General features: G+C 41.4%; 1 protein-coding gene across 8 annotated transcripts in view; it reads right to left on the bottom strand.

The window, feature by feature from the left end:
* Positions 1–3,111: 3,111 nt before the first annotated feature.
* The window catches only part of zdhhc3a (zinc finger DHHC-type palmitoyltransferase 3a), a 41,309-nt gene continuing 29,126 nt past the window's right edge, over positions 3,112–15,294 (bottom strand). For 5 of the 8 annotated variants that reach the window (XM_024262280.2, XM_024262279.2, XM_024262281.2 and 2 more), the window contains one exon: positions 3,112–3,667. In XM_024262280.2, coding sequence (XP_024118048.1) covers positions 3,461–3,667 — 207 coding nt within the window. In that variant the 3' untranslated portion in view covers positions 3,112–3,460. Of the gene's footprint in view, positions 3,668–12,607; positions 14,178–15,294 lie in introns of those variants that run through there. The other 3 variants (XM_024262284.2, XM_024262282.2, XM_024262283.2) reach the window with 3 other exon arrangements.

Genomic DNA, 15,294 nt, shown 5'->3' with positions numbered 1-15,294 from the left:
TTCAGGCTCCAAGCTGCAGAAGTGAAGCTGCAGATGAAGCTGTGAAGCTGTTAGATCTCTCCTGCCGTCCGCGTGTTGCGCTCAGGACAGACAAAGAGGTGCATCTATTTCGAAAAAAGTGTTTCAAAAACAATGGAATGTCTGTTTTGATACGCCCCAAATGCCACATACTGTAAGCACATAAACTTTTTTTCGAAAAATGCGAGTTTTTTCGAAATTGTGGTGTTTCAATTAGGAGGACTTATTATCAAAATTCCAATTTGCTAAATTTCAGAGTTAATGGAAACACTGTCAACTACTGTTCTGACAAGCTCATAACCGCGTCCAAGAGCGCAAGTATACGGGGACGTGTGGATGGAGTTATTTTTAAAACGATCACGTGTGGACGCAACACTTTTTGTAAAACGGAGGTCAGCAGATATGCGTTTGTAGAAATACCCGCCTACGTGTGGACATGGCCTCAGAAGCATGTGTTAAAATGCCCACTAGGTTCATTCAAAGGTTATAGAGCTTCATTGAAAGGTTAAATATAAGAGTAAAATGGATTTAAAATTTAATCAAAAATATTCTCTTACACTCCTTTTTAGCAGAGGGGGGGAATGTACACAACACTCCCAATGATACACTGCAGTTCTCTGGGTAAATAAAATGGCCTCAGCTTTAAAGTGAGATATTCCACGTTCTCAGAGGATGACTTTGAGATGATCTTACAGTCAGTACCCCTCTGAAGACTGTGTAGCCATCCAATGCGATTGCCTCGTCGGGTGTCCTCTCCCCCAGCCATGTTTCACAGAAGCATAGAATGGAACAATCTCGCATGTCCCTTTGCGTGGAAATAAGGCTAGAATCTCGTCCATCTTATTTTCCAGTGACTGGACGTTAGCAGACAGTACGATCGGGATAGTTAGCCTTCAGTTTCTAGCTAGGTGCCGCAGCCTTCGGGCCGCCCCTCCCCGCCTGCCGCGCCTCCGTGTAGGCCTATTGTTTTCCTGAGAGCCTGCTGTCAGAGGCCGGTCCACCTTGCCTTTAAAGGGTTAGTAATGGGGTTGTGGGTCATTTTCGGTGTTAACTGTAATTCGCCTTGTATTTACCATTTCCAAATGTTTTGGCGTATTTTGAGCAAGAAATATTGAAATAAAACGGCATTTTTGAGGCCAAATTTGGCAAACCTGTCTCTTCCGGGTAAAAAGCTCCGTTTTGGTCACGTGGTGCGTGTGACGTAACAGGGGTAAACATAGCAAGATGGCTTCTCCTTTGAGTGTCGGAGCTAGCGATAGCGGCGATATTTCAAGGTCCACAATTCTGTCTTCAGACTCAGATTGTGGAAACATTTGTTCTGAAAGTGACGCTGATTCAGAGACGCCGGGTGTTTGTGGTTTGAGGACTGTAAAGCCCTATCAATTTGAGCCGGCAGCGCGGAAAGTAAGAGCTCACAATCTGGCAATGACACTGACAGTGACGCTGAGAATGCAGATGAAACCGAAAGCTGTCAGTTTATCAGAGCCATGCTCGAAGCTGGAAGACGTGGAGCATCTCGTGAAGCTTTATTTACAGATTGGAACCTTTTGGCGATTCTAAATCAAATCATCAATGACGCTGGCTATCCGGGTGGGTAATGCAGAGTTTCATATGCAAAATAAAGAGCTTAGAGACATGTTTGCAGGACCGTCCGCCACTTTATTCTTTATTTATTCACTTATTTATTCACTTTATTCACATACCCAGAAGCTCTTTCACCACCTTACTGCATGTCTCTGACATGCGCAGAAACCAAAGGAGAATGTAAACAGTGCTCCGTACGCCCCGTTCTCCACATGAATCGTCCCGTTTCAACACACAACAACAACAGGGGATGACAACAGTCTGTCACGTTAGCTAAGTACACTGAAAATTCCGAAAACGATTCCTCTTCAGATGAAAGCATCACACAGAAATGAATGAGATCTGATCTTTCACAGAGGAAGAAATGACTGGTGGACCGCTGCGAGTGTCGATGGTTTCATCAACGGATCTGCAGAGATCCTGCAAGCCACCATCAATGATTAATAAACTGCAAACCAAACAAAGAAACTTCCAAACATGTGCAATGTTTTAAACATTCAGTTTACCTGTTGAAATCAGAAGCTTTTCACGGTTTAGTCGGTCTGGTTCTGCTCACAGTGTTCATTCACAATAGGCTCATTTCGATTGTAAATCTCGTAAATTTACGACTTTAAAAATCATAATTTAAAATTTTTTTTTTGGTGGCCCTAATACTCCGTCGGACCATAACACCTATGTTTATAGAATTCAACTTTGCCGCAGCGCAGACACATACATGTATCTGCAGACACCCTGGGTCCGCCTGCATTCTGCTGCTGGCACTGTCTCACCCACATGACGTCAACGCGTCACATGACCCAAATCGAGCCGTTTCTGAAGCAGGGCGAAATGCGAGTGTGATTTGTCGTTTAATTTGTCAAATTTTACAAAAACCTGCATTTGTCAACGGTAATTATTTGTTATTTTTGATACATTAGAACATATGGCATATATCTGGATACTTATTTTAGCTTTGTCCCAGGCCATTACTAACCCTTTAAGCTCCGGGAAGGTTTCCAGCACATTCGGGTCGAGAAATCCGTAGTTGCTGCTTTTTATCAGTTTTAGCAGGATCGTTCGATCATACGTGAATTTTTCAGTCAAAGCCTTGACTCGGAATAAGATAGTAAGAAGGAGAAGTGAAAGGTAAACAAAGATGTGCACTCCGAGAGCTCCGCAACGTCGCACTCCGGGAGCGCCATCTTGCCATTGATCTCCACTCATCAACACCCACAGCTGTGTTCTACTGGAGGAATCACTGAAATTATTTGAGCTTTTCCAGCTGGCATGCAATGGAAATGCTCTTTCAGGATTGAAGCTGATTTTCAAGGCAAAGAGGGACTGCAATGATTCAGATTTGAACTGATCACGCCTCAAAACATTTTATAATTGTTATTATAAAAACTACACCAGCAGGCTTTGTGAAAAATTAATATTTGTGTTGGTCTCAAAAGGTATGGCCACGACTGTAGAAAACAAAAGCCCTATATAATTGGTCAAATGACCTCATAACAGAATAGACTCTTGGAATGGAGACAAACTGCTTTATTGTTGCTTTAGAAAATAGTTCACTAGTGTTAACAGCAGAGAAATTCATGAGAAACCCAGAAAGAAGAATGTGACACACAGACACTCCATACATGATGGTGGGATAGAAAAAAGGCACCAAGTGAGTAAGTCTTTAGAAAGAATAAAAAGCAGCAGAAAGGTTTATGTCTCTGTGCTGCTGTTCCACAGCTTTAAATCCTCACAGTTCCCAAAAAGAAACATTATTCTCCACCAAAACAAGATTATCAACAAATTTGCTTTTAGTTTTATGATTCTGAAAGCCCTGCAGTCAAACTTCTAACAAGGTGTAGAACAGCAGGCATGTCCAGCTCTAGCTGAGCGGGATGGAGATGACGTCCTCCTCGATGATATCCCCCTGTAAGACTACGGCGTGGCCTTCAGAGTCTTTCCAACAGCTCAGGCCTGTGAAGGGGCTGCACCATGACAATGCTAGAGGACCTCCGAATGCCTCCTGCATAGCCTCCCAACACGGCATCTTTCCCCGTTTTCCTGTCTCTCCTTTCAGCCGTTCAATTCCCTGAAGAAGACACAAGAGTGAGGCCAGAAAAATTCCAAGCCAAGAACAACAGAAATGGGCTGATTTGACACGCTTGGGCAGCCTCTGATCTGCTTTGACAAAGTTTGAAGGACTCTCAGCTTTTCCGCTTTGCACTGTCCAGGAACTCTGAAATGCAGAGCATGTGCTGCAGTGATGTTATACTCATGACACCTGCAAGGATTTGAGCTTAGAACTTCAGGCTGCAGCACTGTGAGCCAGAGCCTTTAAGGGTTTCTTAAAAACATCTTCAGTTAGAGACCTACCAATGAAAAATGTGTCTGATGTTTTTAACATGTTCTTATGTTATTTTTCTAATGATGGATGACATATATTAAGAAAATTAAGATTAGAACTGTGTTTTCTTTATCCAAATACTTAGGGAAAAGGCATTAGATTGTTGTTGTCCACTCAGATGAATCTACTTGTAGACAAACGTATCCATTAACTTCATCAATTCCCTTGTCTGGTATCTGGCTGTGAACTGTAGGCCTGAATAGCTCCAATATTGTTTTGTTACGTTTGCTTGACCACTAATGTTAGCTTGGAGGTGTGAGGGTGTGTGAGCTAGTGGGAGACAGGATGACAGGCAACACTAGTGCCCACAATCCACATACATTTTTATGTACTTATACCATTCTGCAGAAACTATGTCCTAGGAAACGACATATTTTTAATTAGCCTTAACAAGCTATAATCAATGAAAAGACCACCGGGATCATAAGATGATCGCAGTGGCACTTGAAATGACTACAGGAACTTTTTCTGTTATAAGTTTTAAAGGGGCCCTACCATGAAAATTCTACTTTTTGAGGTTTTAAGTGCATTTTACTGTTCATTCCTCACTATAAAGAACCCCAAAATGTTTTTTTGACCCATTCATGCATTTAAGAGTAATCCTCTTAAAAACCTGCGCTGTCTGCTGCACCCCCTCCCATACCCACGAAAACGAGAGATTGGAAACGTGCTGATGTAAGATCGATGCCAACAGCTCCCTCCAGGAAGAATTTGCTCTGATAGCTCCGCCCCCAGACTAACATAAACACTCTGTTTCTCCACAGCGCTAGTGTTGATCAGCAAAATACTTTCATTTTAGATGCAGAATACTGCATATCTTCCAGTTGTGTCCTGTCTTCAGTAAATTCCAGCTCAAACAGATGTTTGTTACTTTAGACGCGCTGCTCCTTAAGGCACATTTTCTTACAACCAAATGTAACCAAAGATGTCTTTAACCATTTGAAATCAAACAATAACTTTCATCAGAAAACTTCACCCAAACAGACCTGTGCTTCTCAAGTAAATCAATCGAGATGATGAAAACGTTACATAGGTCACAGAAACTATTACATAACAGCTTTCTGGTTTTACATACCAACACTAGTCGTGTTTCCATTAACTCTGAAATTTCTCAAATTGGAATTTCAATAATAAGTTCTCCTAATGGAAACACCACAATTTAGAAAAAAACTCGCATTTGTCAAAAAAAAAGTTTTTGCGCTTAGAGGAGGAGGTATTTGGGATGTATTGAAATAGACATTTTTTCTCAAAACTGTAATGGAAACACTTTTTTCGACATACATACTCTTCTCTTTATGAAGTGTCTGCTATGAGCGCTGCACAGCCGGTGCTTCAAGAGGTCCCACAGCGTCACAGCTCTTTAGAAACTGCAGTCATACAGAATCGCGCAGCTCCTCCTCCTTTCCTCATCGCTTCATCTGCAGACGCACTTTTGCAGCTTGGAGCCTGAAGTCTCATGAGTGCGAGAGCCGTGACAGAAACTTGAATGGATGTTGTTGTGTTTTCAAACAGAAAAAAAGGTCCAGATTCTTTCCTGTTAGAATGTTTTTTCTTTTAACCGCAGAACAGGCTTCTCTCTCTTCTGAGTCGAGCTGCGCTGCACACCCCAGACAGAGCTGTGACGTCACCCACATGCTCCTTTTAGTGAATCAAATAAAAAAAAAAAACGTGTTCTCATTCATCGCCCTGTTTTTAATGACTTATCGCATGAGTTGGTTTGTGCTTTATCGCAAAATTATGATTTAATGGAAACAGTGTCATTTTAAAACTGTGTTTTTTTTTAAATTCCTAGAACTCTGATAAAGTTTTCCGCAAATGTGTCATGGAAACGCAGCTACTATGGCAACCGAAAGATGAAGCTGCAGATTGGATTCTGCTGGAACTCACTTTTATCAGGTCAATATGACAATCTATAATTTCTGATTACACATACCCAACATGCAGGTGTGACGGTGAGCGACCAAAACTTTTTCCTTCCAATGTAATTTGAACTAAACAACGTTTTCTGTGTCCAAGCCTTTCAGCTGAATGACTTTGGCTTTACTGGTTTAGGTTCATGGTCAGTCCGGACAGTTGAGCTTTTCCTTGGGTAAAAGTTCAAAAACATTTGTTCAGATAGTGTGGGAGATCCATGCAGGACTGTCATGCATATTCAAGAGAGATGAAGACACAGTCTGCACAGATGCTATCCATGCATTCAGCTTGACTGAAGGACACTAAAGGCAGAAGTTAAGGCTGGGCCTGCATGCAGTGGGTGGGACAGCTTACCTGTCAGGATCATTACAGACGTCTGCCTCAGAAAGCTGAGTTACTAAGGCAGAATACATGAGAGTGGAGAGGACACTGCGTGGGAAAGAGGCAGATCACAGACACGCAAGGGCACAAGGTGTGAGCAAAGAAAGGCATTCAGGGAGAGTTTCTTTAACAACTCGAAAGCTTAAAAGTTTTTGCCACGTCTTCTATTCCCCACACTCAAAAACATGCCAGTTTATTGTAAATATGGTGCCCAACACCCAATCCCACCCCCAAGAAAGCAAAGACACATGTATACTGCAGCTGAAAAGAATTTATTCTCTTTTCTGAAATGTGTCAGAAAATATTGAAATGTTTACATTTGTGTAAAAAACAAAACAAAAAACCCAGAACATTTTTATAGACATGACAAAGTGGAGTATTAGGTAAGATATCTGTCAAAAAAAATATGCAAAATGTTTGCATAAAGACAACATTTAGCACAAATGAATAGTTTGTGCACAGCTTTGCAAAAAATATGGATTCAATATTTTTGTTTTACATTTGACTTTTCTGTTTTGAATACAAATTTCTCCAGTTAGATTATTGTCAAAAATACGTCATGGGTTCACAGGCATTTATCTCAAGTCACAAAACATCAATTCAACAAGGAACGCGCAATGCCAGGGGAAAAAAAGATGCCTCATCAAGCACTGATGGACAGGTTACATGTTTTTATTTGTTTCGCAGTACTTTATTAATGTTATGATCATTGATATATAGACATTAATATCCACACTAACCTTCATGTATCAGCAGTGGCATCATTAGCAAAAGTGTAGTTTATTAACAATTCAACAGAACAAAACAATTACAACACACAAGCTAAAACAGACCAACTACTGCCATATGCCAGCAAAAAGAAATTAGAAAAAAAAAATAAGTTCTTATTCTATCTTTTTTTTAAACTGTTGCTACAATTGGTGGCCACTTTGCCGACTTTTGCTCCAATTTAGCTTTCTTGTTTTGTTATTTTCCAACCATTATTTCCCCTATGGAGTCACAGCGCAGCCAGAGCCCGTCCTGGCTAGTGTTGGATGAAGCCTGCCCCAGGGCGCTGGCTGGTGGGCAGATGAGAGTGGCGGTGGCAGGGAGGAGGCACCCTCCTGCTCTTTTATTTTGTTTCATTTTTCTCTCATATCTTCTTAGAAGAGCATGGACTTTTTTTTTCTTTTACACCTAGTAAGCAGCATTCTTGCTGCTTACTTCTACCACATCTGGGTCTTAAATGATCTTATGGTACATGGTTTACATGATCAGCTGTTATCAACTGACGTTAGCATAATGCGGCTGGAGATCGCTGCTATTATCATTTTTTTTTTTTAACAAAACGATGGTAACAAGATAATTTCCCTGTTATAACTCATATAACCTGCACAACATTCTTATATATATTCACTTTCGGCTTATCCCTTTCGGGGTCACCACAGCGTAACAGCACCCACTGTATCGCATCAGTGATTTGGCAGAGTTTTTACGCCAGATGCCCTTCCTGACTAGGGCTGGGAATCACTGGGTACCTCACGATACGATACGATACGCGATACATGGCTCACGATATCGATAATATCGCGATACTGCGATAATTGGTAAAAAAAAAACCCCTCTCTAATAACTACCATTATATAGAACATGTTTTGGGGGGAAATATATCCCCATTTATCTTTTTTACCTTAAACACAATCATACTAAACAACTTTTCTTATTTTGTGCAACAAATTATAGACACTTTTGTGCAACATTGTTGAAATCAGTAAAACTATGTCTTTGACAAACATTGACAACAACTGAATTGGAATTATCTGTCAGATTCAATGTTAACAATAGTAAACATGATCAGCAGTGACACTACTTAGTGCAGAATTGTTGTAAACAGAACAAATATTAAATAAGTCAAGTAGTGACAGCTATCTACCTCCAAAAGAACGTCACACCAAAGGATGATGAATATAATGTTTTACAGCCTCTCTCAAAATTGACCTAATTTTTTGTGCACTTTTCTCTCACTTGAAAAGGGCTGAGCATCCAAAAATAAAGGCTGATTTACTCAGACTGTTACTTGAGATTATTTTTCCAATTTTTATCATTTTTCCATTTGGTCAGTCAGCAGTCAATAGGTAAAATCCTTAAAACACACATAATAATGGCAATAAATATAATTTTAAGTGCTTCAATTAATTAGCATTCTCCCTAATTTTACAGTGAATTCATGTACTTTAGTTTAATTACATTTAAATTTAAGTTCATACATCAAATCCTGCTTTTTTATTTAAGAATTACTTTAAAATTAACATTAGCAACAAGTAATTACATTGTTTGAAAACGTCACATTATAAATTTATCAAAGTTACACCGTACACCAGCAGGTTAAACATTGAAGTGCATGAAAGCGAAAATTCCGATGGTCCTTGAACAGACAACTGCGTAGCACGCGCTCAGTTCCCACTGCAAACAGGAAGCAAGTGATCGCTGACATTCTAGCGCTCAGACAAAGTCACTTCTTACCGGGTGGATCTCCTACAGATGGATGATAAATGCTGACAGGTAGGCATGCTTCACACACGCGCTACAGAGCCTGTATCTCACCGGTGCTTCTCCCGAACGAGCGCGTGCATCGCTATTAAAAGTCCGACGCAGCGTGCCCCCATAGTTCCGGCGCGCGACACAGACGCTCAGCGCTACAGCTTCTTTAAATGAAAATATAATATCGATACTTGGTGAGAACCCATCGAGAATCGATCACAGGACTAAATATCGCGATATATCGCAATATCGATATTTTGGCACACCCCTATTCCTGACGCAACCCTGTACTGGAGGGGCACAGGGACCCAGTTAGGCAGCAGCGTCAAGGGTCTTGCCTAAGGACCCAAAATCTGGGTGGGGATCAGTGGACAACCTGAGTGCCAGCCCTTCACCTAGCCCACTGAGCCACCCAGCCGCAACCTGCACAACATTCTTTAATAAATGGGCCTCAATACTCACGCTCACTTTGTTGTTTTGATGGTTTAGGACTTGATATACAGTATATGCCTGTGACCCCGTGACATATTTTTAACAGGGGAAATATTGTATTCAAGACAAGGAAAAGTCATTTTCAAAACAAAAATGTTAAACACAAAATTAAATGTTGTATTCTTCTTTTTTGCAAAATTATGCAGAAATTATCCATCCATCTTCTTGTCCGCTTCGTCCCTTTCAGGGTCGCGGGGGTGCCGGAGCCTATCCCGGCTGCTGATGGGCGAAGGCGGGGTTCACCCTGGACAGGTCTCCAGTCTGTCTCAGGGCCTCAATCACACACCCATTCACTCTCACATTCACACCTAGGGGCAATTTAGAGTCACCAATGAACCTATGAAGCATGTTTTTGGACGGTGGGAGGAAGCCGGAGTCCCCGGTGAAAACCCACGCATGCACGGGGAGAACATGCAAACTTCACACAGAAAGGTCCCAAATCCTAACCACTGTGACATCGTGCAGCCTGTGCAGAAATTATTTATTTTTTATACATAATTCATGTTTTATTATTAATTTGTGCACAATTTTGTCCTTTTGCTTACGTTTCTTTTTGAAAAATATCTTACCCCACATGCATCAGAGGAGAAAGTTCACAGAGAAAATGAATTTTTTACTTTAATAAGAGCTGGCCTAGGGAGGGAGAGGCCAAGAAGACTCCTCCCATCACACGAATGGAGGGGGGATATTTTATACTGCATTATATGTATAATGAAAATGGACAAATGCTTTACATTTTAAAGCTTGCCAGACAGTGAAAAGAGACTGTCTTTTTTAAAGGACCTATACCATGCTTTTTTTAAGCCTTTCAGAGTGAACTATATCAATATTTATGATAATATATCACTTTTGGCACATGAAGGAAGACATTTTTAGGAAACATAAGTTCTTTTAATGAGCTCTTCTCCTACCCAGAAGTAAAATGAGTCAATCTCTGCTGTGTATTGTAAAAATGTGTCAGCTCACCTGGCGTATATTGGAGACGGGCGCCTATGGGAGAGGGGCAACTATGAGAGACGGGCATTTATCCCAACACAGGCCACAGAATGGTGATGACTAATGGGTTCCTTTTTGCAGTGACATTTGGGGATATCTTAAAGAAAGGAGCCCGGCAACTATGAACACAGTTTGTAGACGCCTTAAGCATATAATTAGGATGTTGTTCATGTTCAAAATAAACACGGGAGACGATTGCGTTACTTGAAAAGTATAAACACCACGTAGAAGATCTTCACAGTTATAGCAGACAAGCAAAACCAGACAACATTAGTATGAACAAGACCATGTGATTTTGTATGGGACTGATGTAATGGCTGATCGTTGTGAAATATAAACTGGCCTTCTGACTTGGCGTTGATTGAAGACCGGCGTCAGTCAGAGACGGGACACAATTGGAAGATATCCGTTATTGTGCATATAAAGCGAGAGTGTTTTCCTGATCACCGCTAGCTCAATGGCGAAAGTGTGAGTGTGCAGCTGTGTGAATCTGTGTTCATGGCGAATGCGATTCACTTAGCAGAGGCGGCCGGTTTCACTGTTAAGTCAATGGTACAGATGTGATCTGAGGTGCGGTGATACAATTTCAGCGTTGAGCGTGGCGGTCTGGCAGCAGTGCAGTTGGAGCGTTGTGGCCAGAGATCAAATATTCGAGGTTTGTGTATGGAAGCGTTTGTGACTCAAAAATAAAAGTCAATACTAGATATGTTATTTCATTTTCAAAATGTATCTGCATCATTTGTGTCTTAACTGAAATTAAAAAGCAATTCTCAGAACAATTTTTTCATTTTCTTCTTGAACTCCGCTCATTCTGTAACTCAATTAAAATGGTAAAGGAAATGGCCTTTGACATTTCATTTTCAAAAAGTTCTTTGGTAAATTTGTACCAACATTCAATCAGGAATATCAAATTTGGAAATTAAAATGGACTAACGAGAATGCTTTTTCTTTTTCAAAGTGTACCTGTCTCTTAAATAAAATAAAAAAGCAATAGTCAGAATGCTTTTTCATTTTCTTCTTCAACTCCGCTCATTCTGTGACAGAATCAAAGTGACAAAGCCAATTGACATTGCTTTTTCGTGTTCACATTCTGCGCACGACGATAACGTCAGAGCTCCTCCTGCTCTGGTTTGGTTTGTGCTGTCGGGAAGTTACATGCCGTTCTCATTGATTTAAAAACGAGCTCAAAGCTTAGATTTATCATTTCCAATGAACTTTTAAAACATTAAAGACTGAGAAAAGCGGGATGCACTGTGGATAGTTTGACAGTCTGTTACTGCCGCCGCGTTCTCTGGCTGCAGCTCGATGCAGCGACGTGTCCAGCGGAGCTCACGCCATGAATATGCCGGCAGACAGACCGCTATGCTGGGGTTGGATCACGCTTAAACCTCCAGAACATTTAAAACGTTCCCCGGTGCGCTTGCTGTTCAGAACGTCGGGGGTCCGCAGCTCTCGGGACGCGGCGCCGGACGTGAGCCGGTACCACCAGACGTGGTACTGGACGCGAACCGGAGCCGGGTTAGTGTGCAGGAGCTATCCGCGTCCTGGCGCCGGGCCGGTTCTAGCTAGCAGCTCGGTGGTTGTAGACCCGCCCGTGATCTAGTGAGAGCAGCCGGTGAGTTAGAGGGCGATGAGGGACGCCCGCGCGGTGTGGAAAGGCAGGTATGAGAAAATCCGCAATTAATGCGTCAAAAAAATTGTTGGTGAGCAGCCGGTGAGTTAGAGGGCGATGACTTAGGGACGCCCAAAACGTCAAAAGTGACGCGGGGGGATCCCTAACGTTAACGAGACGGGCCGAAACTTCCAAAATAAAGCGCAGCCTGTTCTCAGTTTGAGTTTCAATTGTCATTGCTTTCTTCCATAAGAACGACCGCGGCCCCCCACCTCAGATTCTTTTACTGGAAGGCAGCTTACTTTCAGCCCAGCTTTTAGTGAATTAAATTTAAAAATACTTGTTCTCATCAATCGCAGTGTTTTTAATGACTTATCACGTAAGGTGGTTTATCGCAAAAGTATAGATTAATGGAACAGTCTGATTTAAAATTATCCTAAAGTTGAGAGTAGCTGGGTGGCGTGGTGGTTAGCCAAGTGGTTAGACAAATAATGCAGATACATTGTGCAAATGAAATAGCCATATTTCCAGTATTGACTTTTATTTTTATTTTTGAGTCAAAAACACTTCCATATTGGTGAGCTCACTATATTAAGTCAACCAATCGGGGATTCAACTTTGGGCGTGAGACGTTTTCGGTGACTGGATAAATAAACATCCCGTATGTGGACCGATCTGATAGTTCTCCTCTTGAACTTCCATTCATTTTCTTAACCTGCTGTATGGCTTTTGGGGAAGCAGGGTTTCCGGAGCCCGTCCCGGCTACCGTTGGGTGAAGGTGCCTTAATTTTATTTTGGTGTATTTTTGCCTTTTCAGACTAATGCAGGACAGGAAGCCTTCAAACTAGGTCAGAGAGAGACGGAAAGACTGCGGAAGCAGCTGTCATTCAGACACACCTCTCGCAGCAGGAGTGTAGTTCACCGTACCTGGAGAATCTCTGGAAGATCCCATGAACCCAAACATGGAAACATTATGTTTTTAATAGAATGCTCAGAAATGTGAGAAAGGATCAGAAAAAAAACCCTTAGGGGTTGTTTATAGTGAAGAATGAACATCATAATACACTTAAAAGCTTAAAATGTATATTTTGCATGGCATAGGCCCTTTAAGGGAATCAGGAGTTATCTAATTATTTGGAAACCCCACAATGTATTAATAAATTTAAATGTGTAAAAGAAAAAACAGAATTCACCAAAAGGAAAAGCTGAGTTTAGCATTTGAACTTTTAAAAGCACAAAAGACTCAGTTATAACTTCTCATCTAGAATCTCTCAATTTTTAACCACCAGCAGCAACGCACTTGGCAAGTTTGGAGAAGTATCAGCCCAAGGTGAGTTTTTTGATGCTTGCAAATATTTGAGCAAAGCAGAAGAAAGTATTCAAAGTGGAGCTGTATTCTCTGATATAACTTCATGGTGCAAATTACAAGCTACCAACAGAACTGTATTATCTGCAGAGGTTGTCTTGAAGCCAAAATTTTCTACTGCCTGATCTCTGACAGGCACACATTCCCGCTCTGAGTGTGGTCTGAAGACAAAAAAACAAAAGATTTTGATCAAAGACGGCCGTCATCCAAGTCTGTTTTTCTAGTTGCTTAGTTAGACAGCAATGCTGTCGCATCCATTGAGATGTTGCACAGGGAACATTTTACTGCAGCGTACAGGCTTTAAAGCATTTCTCACAACAAGAAAAGTGTAGTCGATAGTCTAACTAAGCTAGCTGGTGATGAAAGGCAGTGTATAAATATTTTTGCTGCCTTGTTCTATAGATTGTGACCCAGTGAAGATGTTTATTTTAAGACAATTTCACTGGGCATTAGCATAAGCAGGGCTGGTTTTAGTGAAAACAAACTCATTTTTATCAGCTTCTTGAGTTGACTGTCAGGTGAAAAATCAATATTTCTGCAGAAAGACTGGCATGATATAACATCCTTAATAAAGTCCACAAAGAACAGAAGTTCTCTGAACACAAGAGACAGAAACCACAAAGGGGCAGATCCAGTCTTTTTCTCTGCAACTTGACTGACTAAAGGCAACAGAAGAATGAACAGAGAAGGACAGCAGAAGCTGTTCATAGCCTGTGTGAGGGTACAGTGAAAGTCCTGGAGGGGAGCTGAAACTCTCACACCACATACTGGTAGGTCTCAGCCTTCCCATGGTCAGGGGTAGAGAAGGGGCTAAACCACAAAAAGGAGAAATGGTGTCCAAATACCGCCCTCATGTTCATCCACTTAGTTTTTTTAGCCCATCTTCTCTCTTCCTTTTTCAACTGCTCTATGCCCTGAAAACGAAAGACAACCAAACTTCAGTTGGTGTGAGTTGGAGACCTGCTGATTAATCCCAAACCAAATTCCAAAAACCTTTTTTAAAGATAAAACAGTTTCATGGTGGTAATAATGCTCTTTCACACAGTATAGCTTTGTTCCAAACACAGAATTGCAGACAAAAAGAGGTTTGGGGCAGAAAGAGGAATTTGGTTTGAAAGTCTTTAAAGACCCACACCAATGAAAACTGAGTTTTTGGTGTTTTTAACGTGTCCTTGTAGCATTTTTCCTCAAGATGGAGAACATATATAAAGACGATTAAGATTAAAACTGTGTATCTGAGTACTTCTTTATTTGAAGCACTACGAATCACAAGCAGATTAAATGCCATTGCAACAAGACTGTAGTTGTGTACAAACTACTACAATCGGCAGGCCAAAGTCTCCTTGCTCTGCTTCATTCTGATGCATCTGCTTGTAGACAAATAGATCCATGTAAGTCTTTGAATTTTTTCTCATTTGAGCTGGAAACTGGATCAAAACTGTACGGCTGGATAGCTCCATTGAGCTATAAGCTAGCGGGAGAGAGTGTAAACAAAGGGATGATGAGATATCAGCACAGGCTTATGCCAACAGTCCCGACCACAACTTAGAGACGAATTTCTGATGAACTCCTGTCGCTCTGCAGAGCCTTTATCCTAGAGAATGACATAGGTTTTTGATTTTGGCTAAAAACAGCATCATCATAACACAAAGGCCTAGGACCACTTTGAAAATAGACCAAGAGTTAATTGGAGTGGGACTTTAAGATCAGTAGCCCACCAGTGCTAGTGACACAGACTGACCCCACTCCGCTGTGTTCGTTTCATGTCCTAACGGCAGAGCGAGGAGGACACAGACTCCTCCCACTTACACATAAATAATGCTGTGTTTTTAGAGCGTAAAAGTCATCCGACCGTAAAATCTGAGTCAAAGATTCATGCAGACATTGAGGTTGAATAAAAGAGAAAGCTCCATCAGAGGCAACCTCTTGTTCAGTTGGTTCAGAGTCAGCTCCTCCCATCTGACCATATCTTCCGTCAGTTCCGTCTCCTCTTTGACTCGAGTTGTTAAGCATAACACGGGAAGGTGTGTG

The sequence above is a fragment of the Oryzias melastigma genome, unplaced genomic scaffold (assembly GCF_002922805.2).
Source record: "Oryzias melastigma strain HK-1 unplaced genomic scaffold, ASM292280v2 sc00247, whole genome shotgun sequence".
Taxonomy (NCBI): domain Eukaryota; kingdom Metazoa; phylum Chordata; class Actinopteri; order Beloniformes; family Adrianichthyidae; genus Oryzias; species Oryzias melastigma.
The sequence above is the reverse complement of the archived record's forward strand: the minus strand, read 5'-3'. Positions and strand labels throughout refer to the sequence as shown.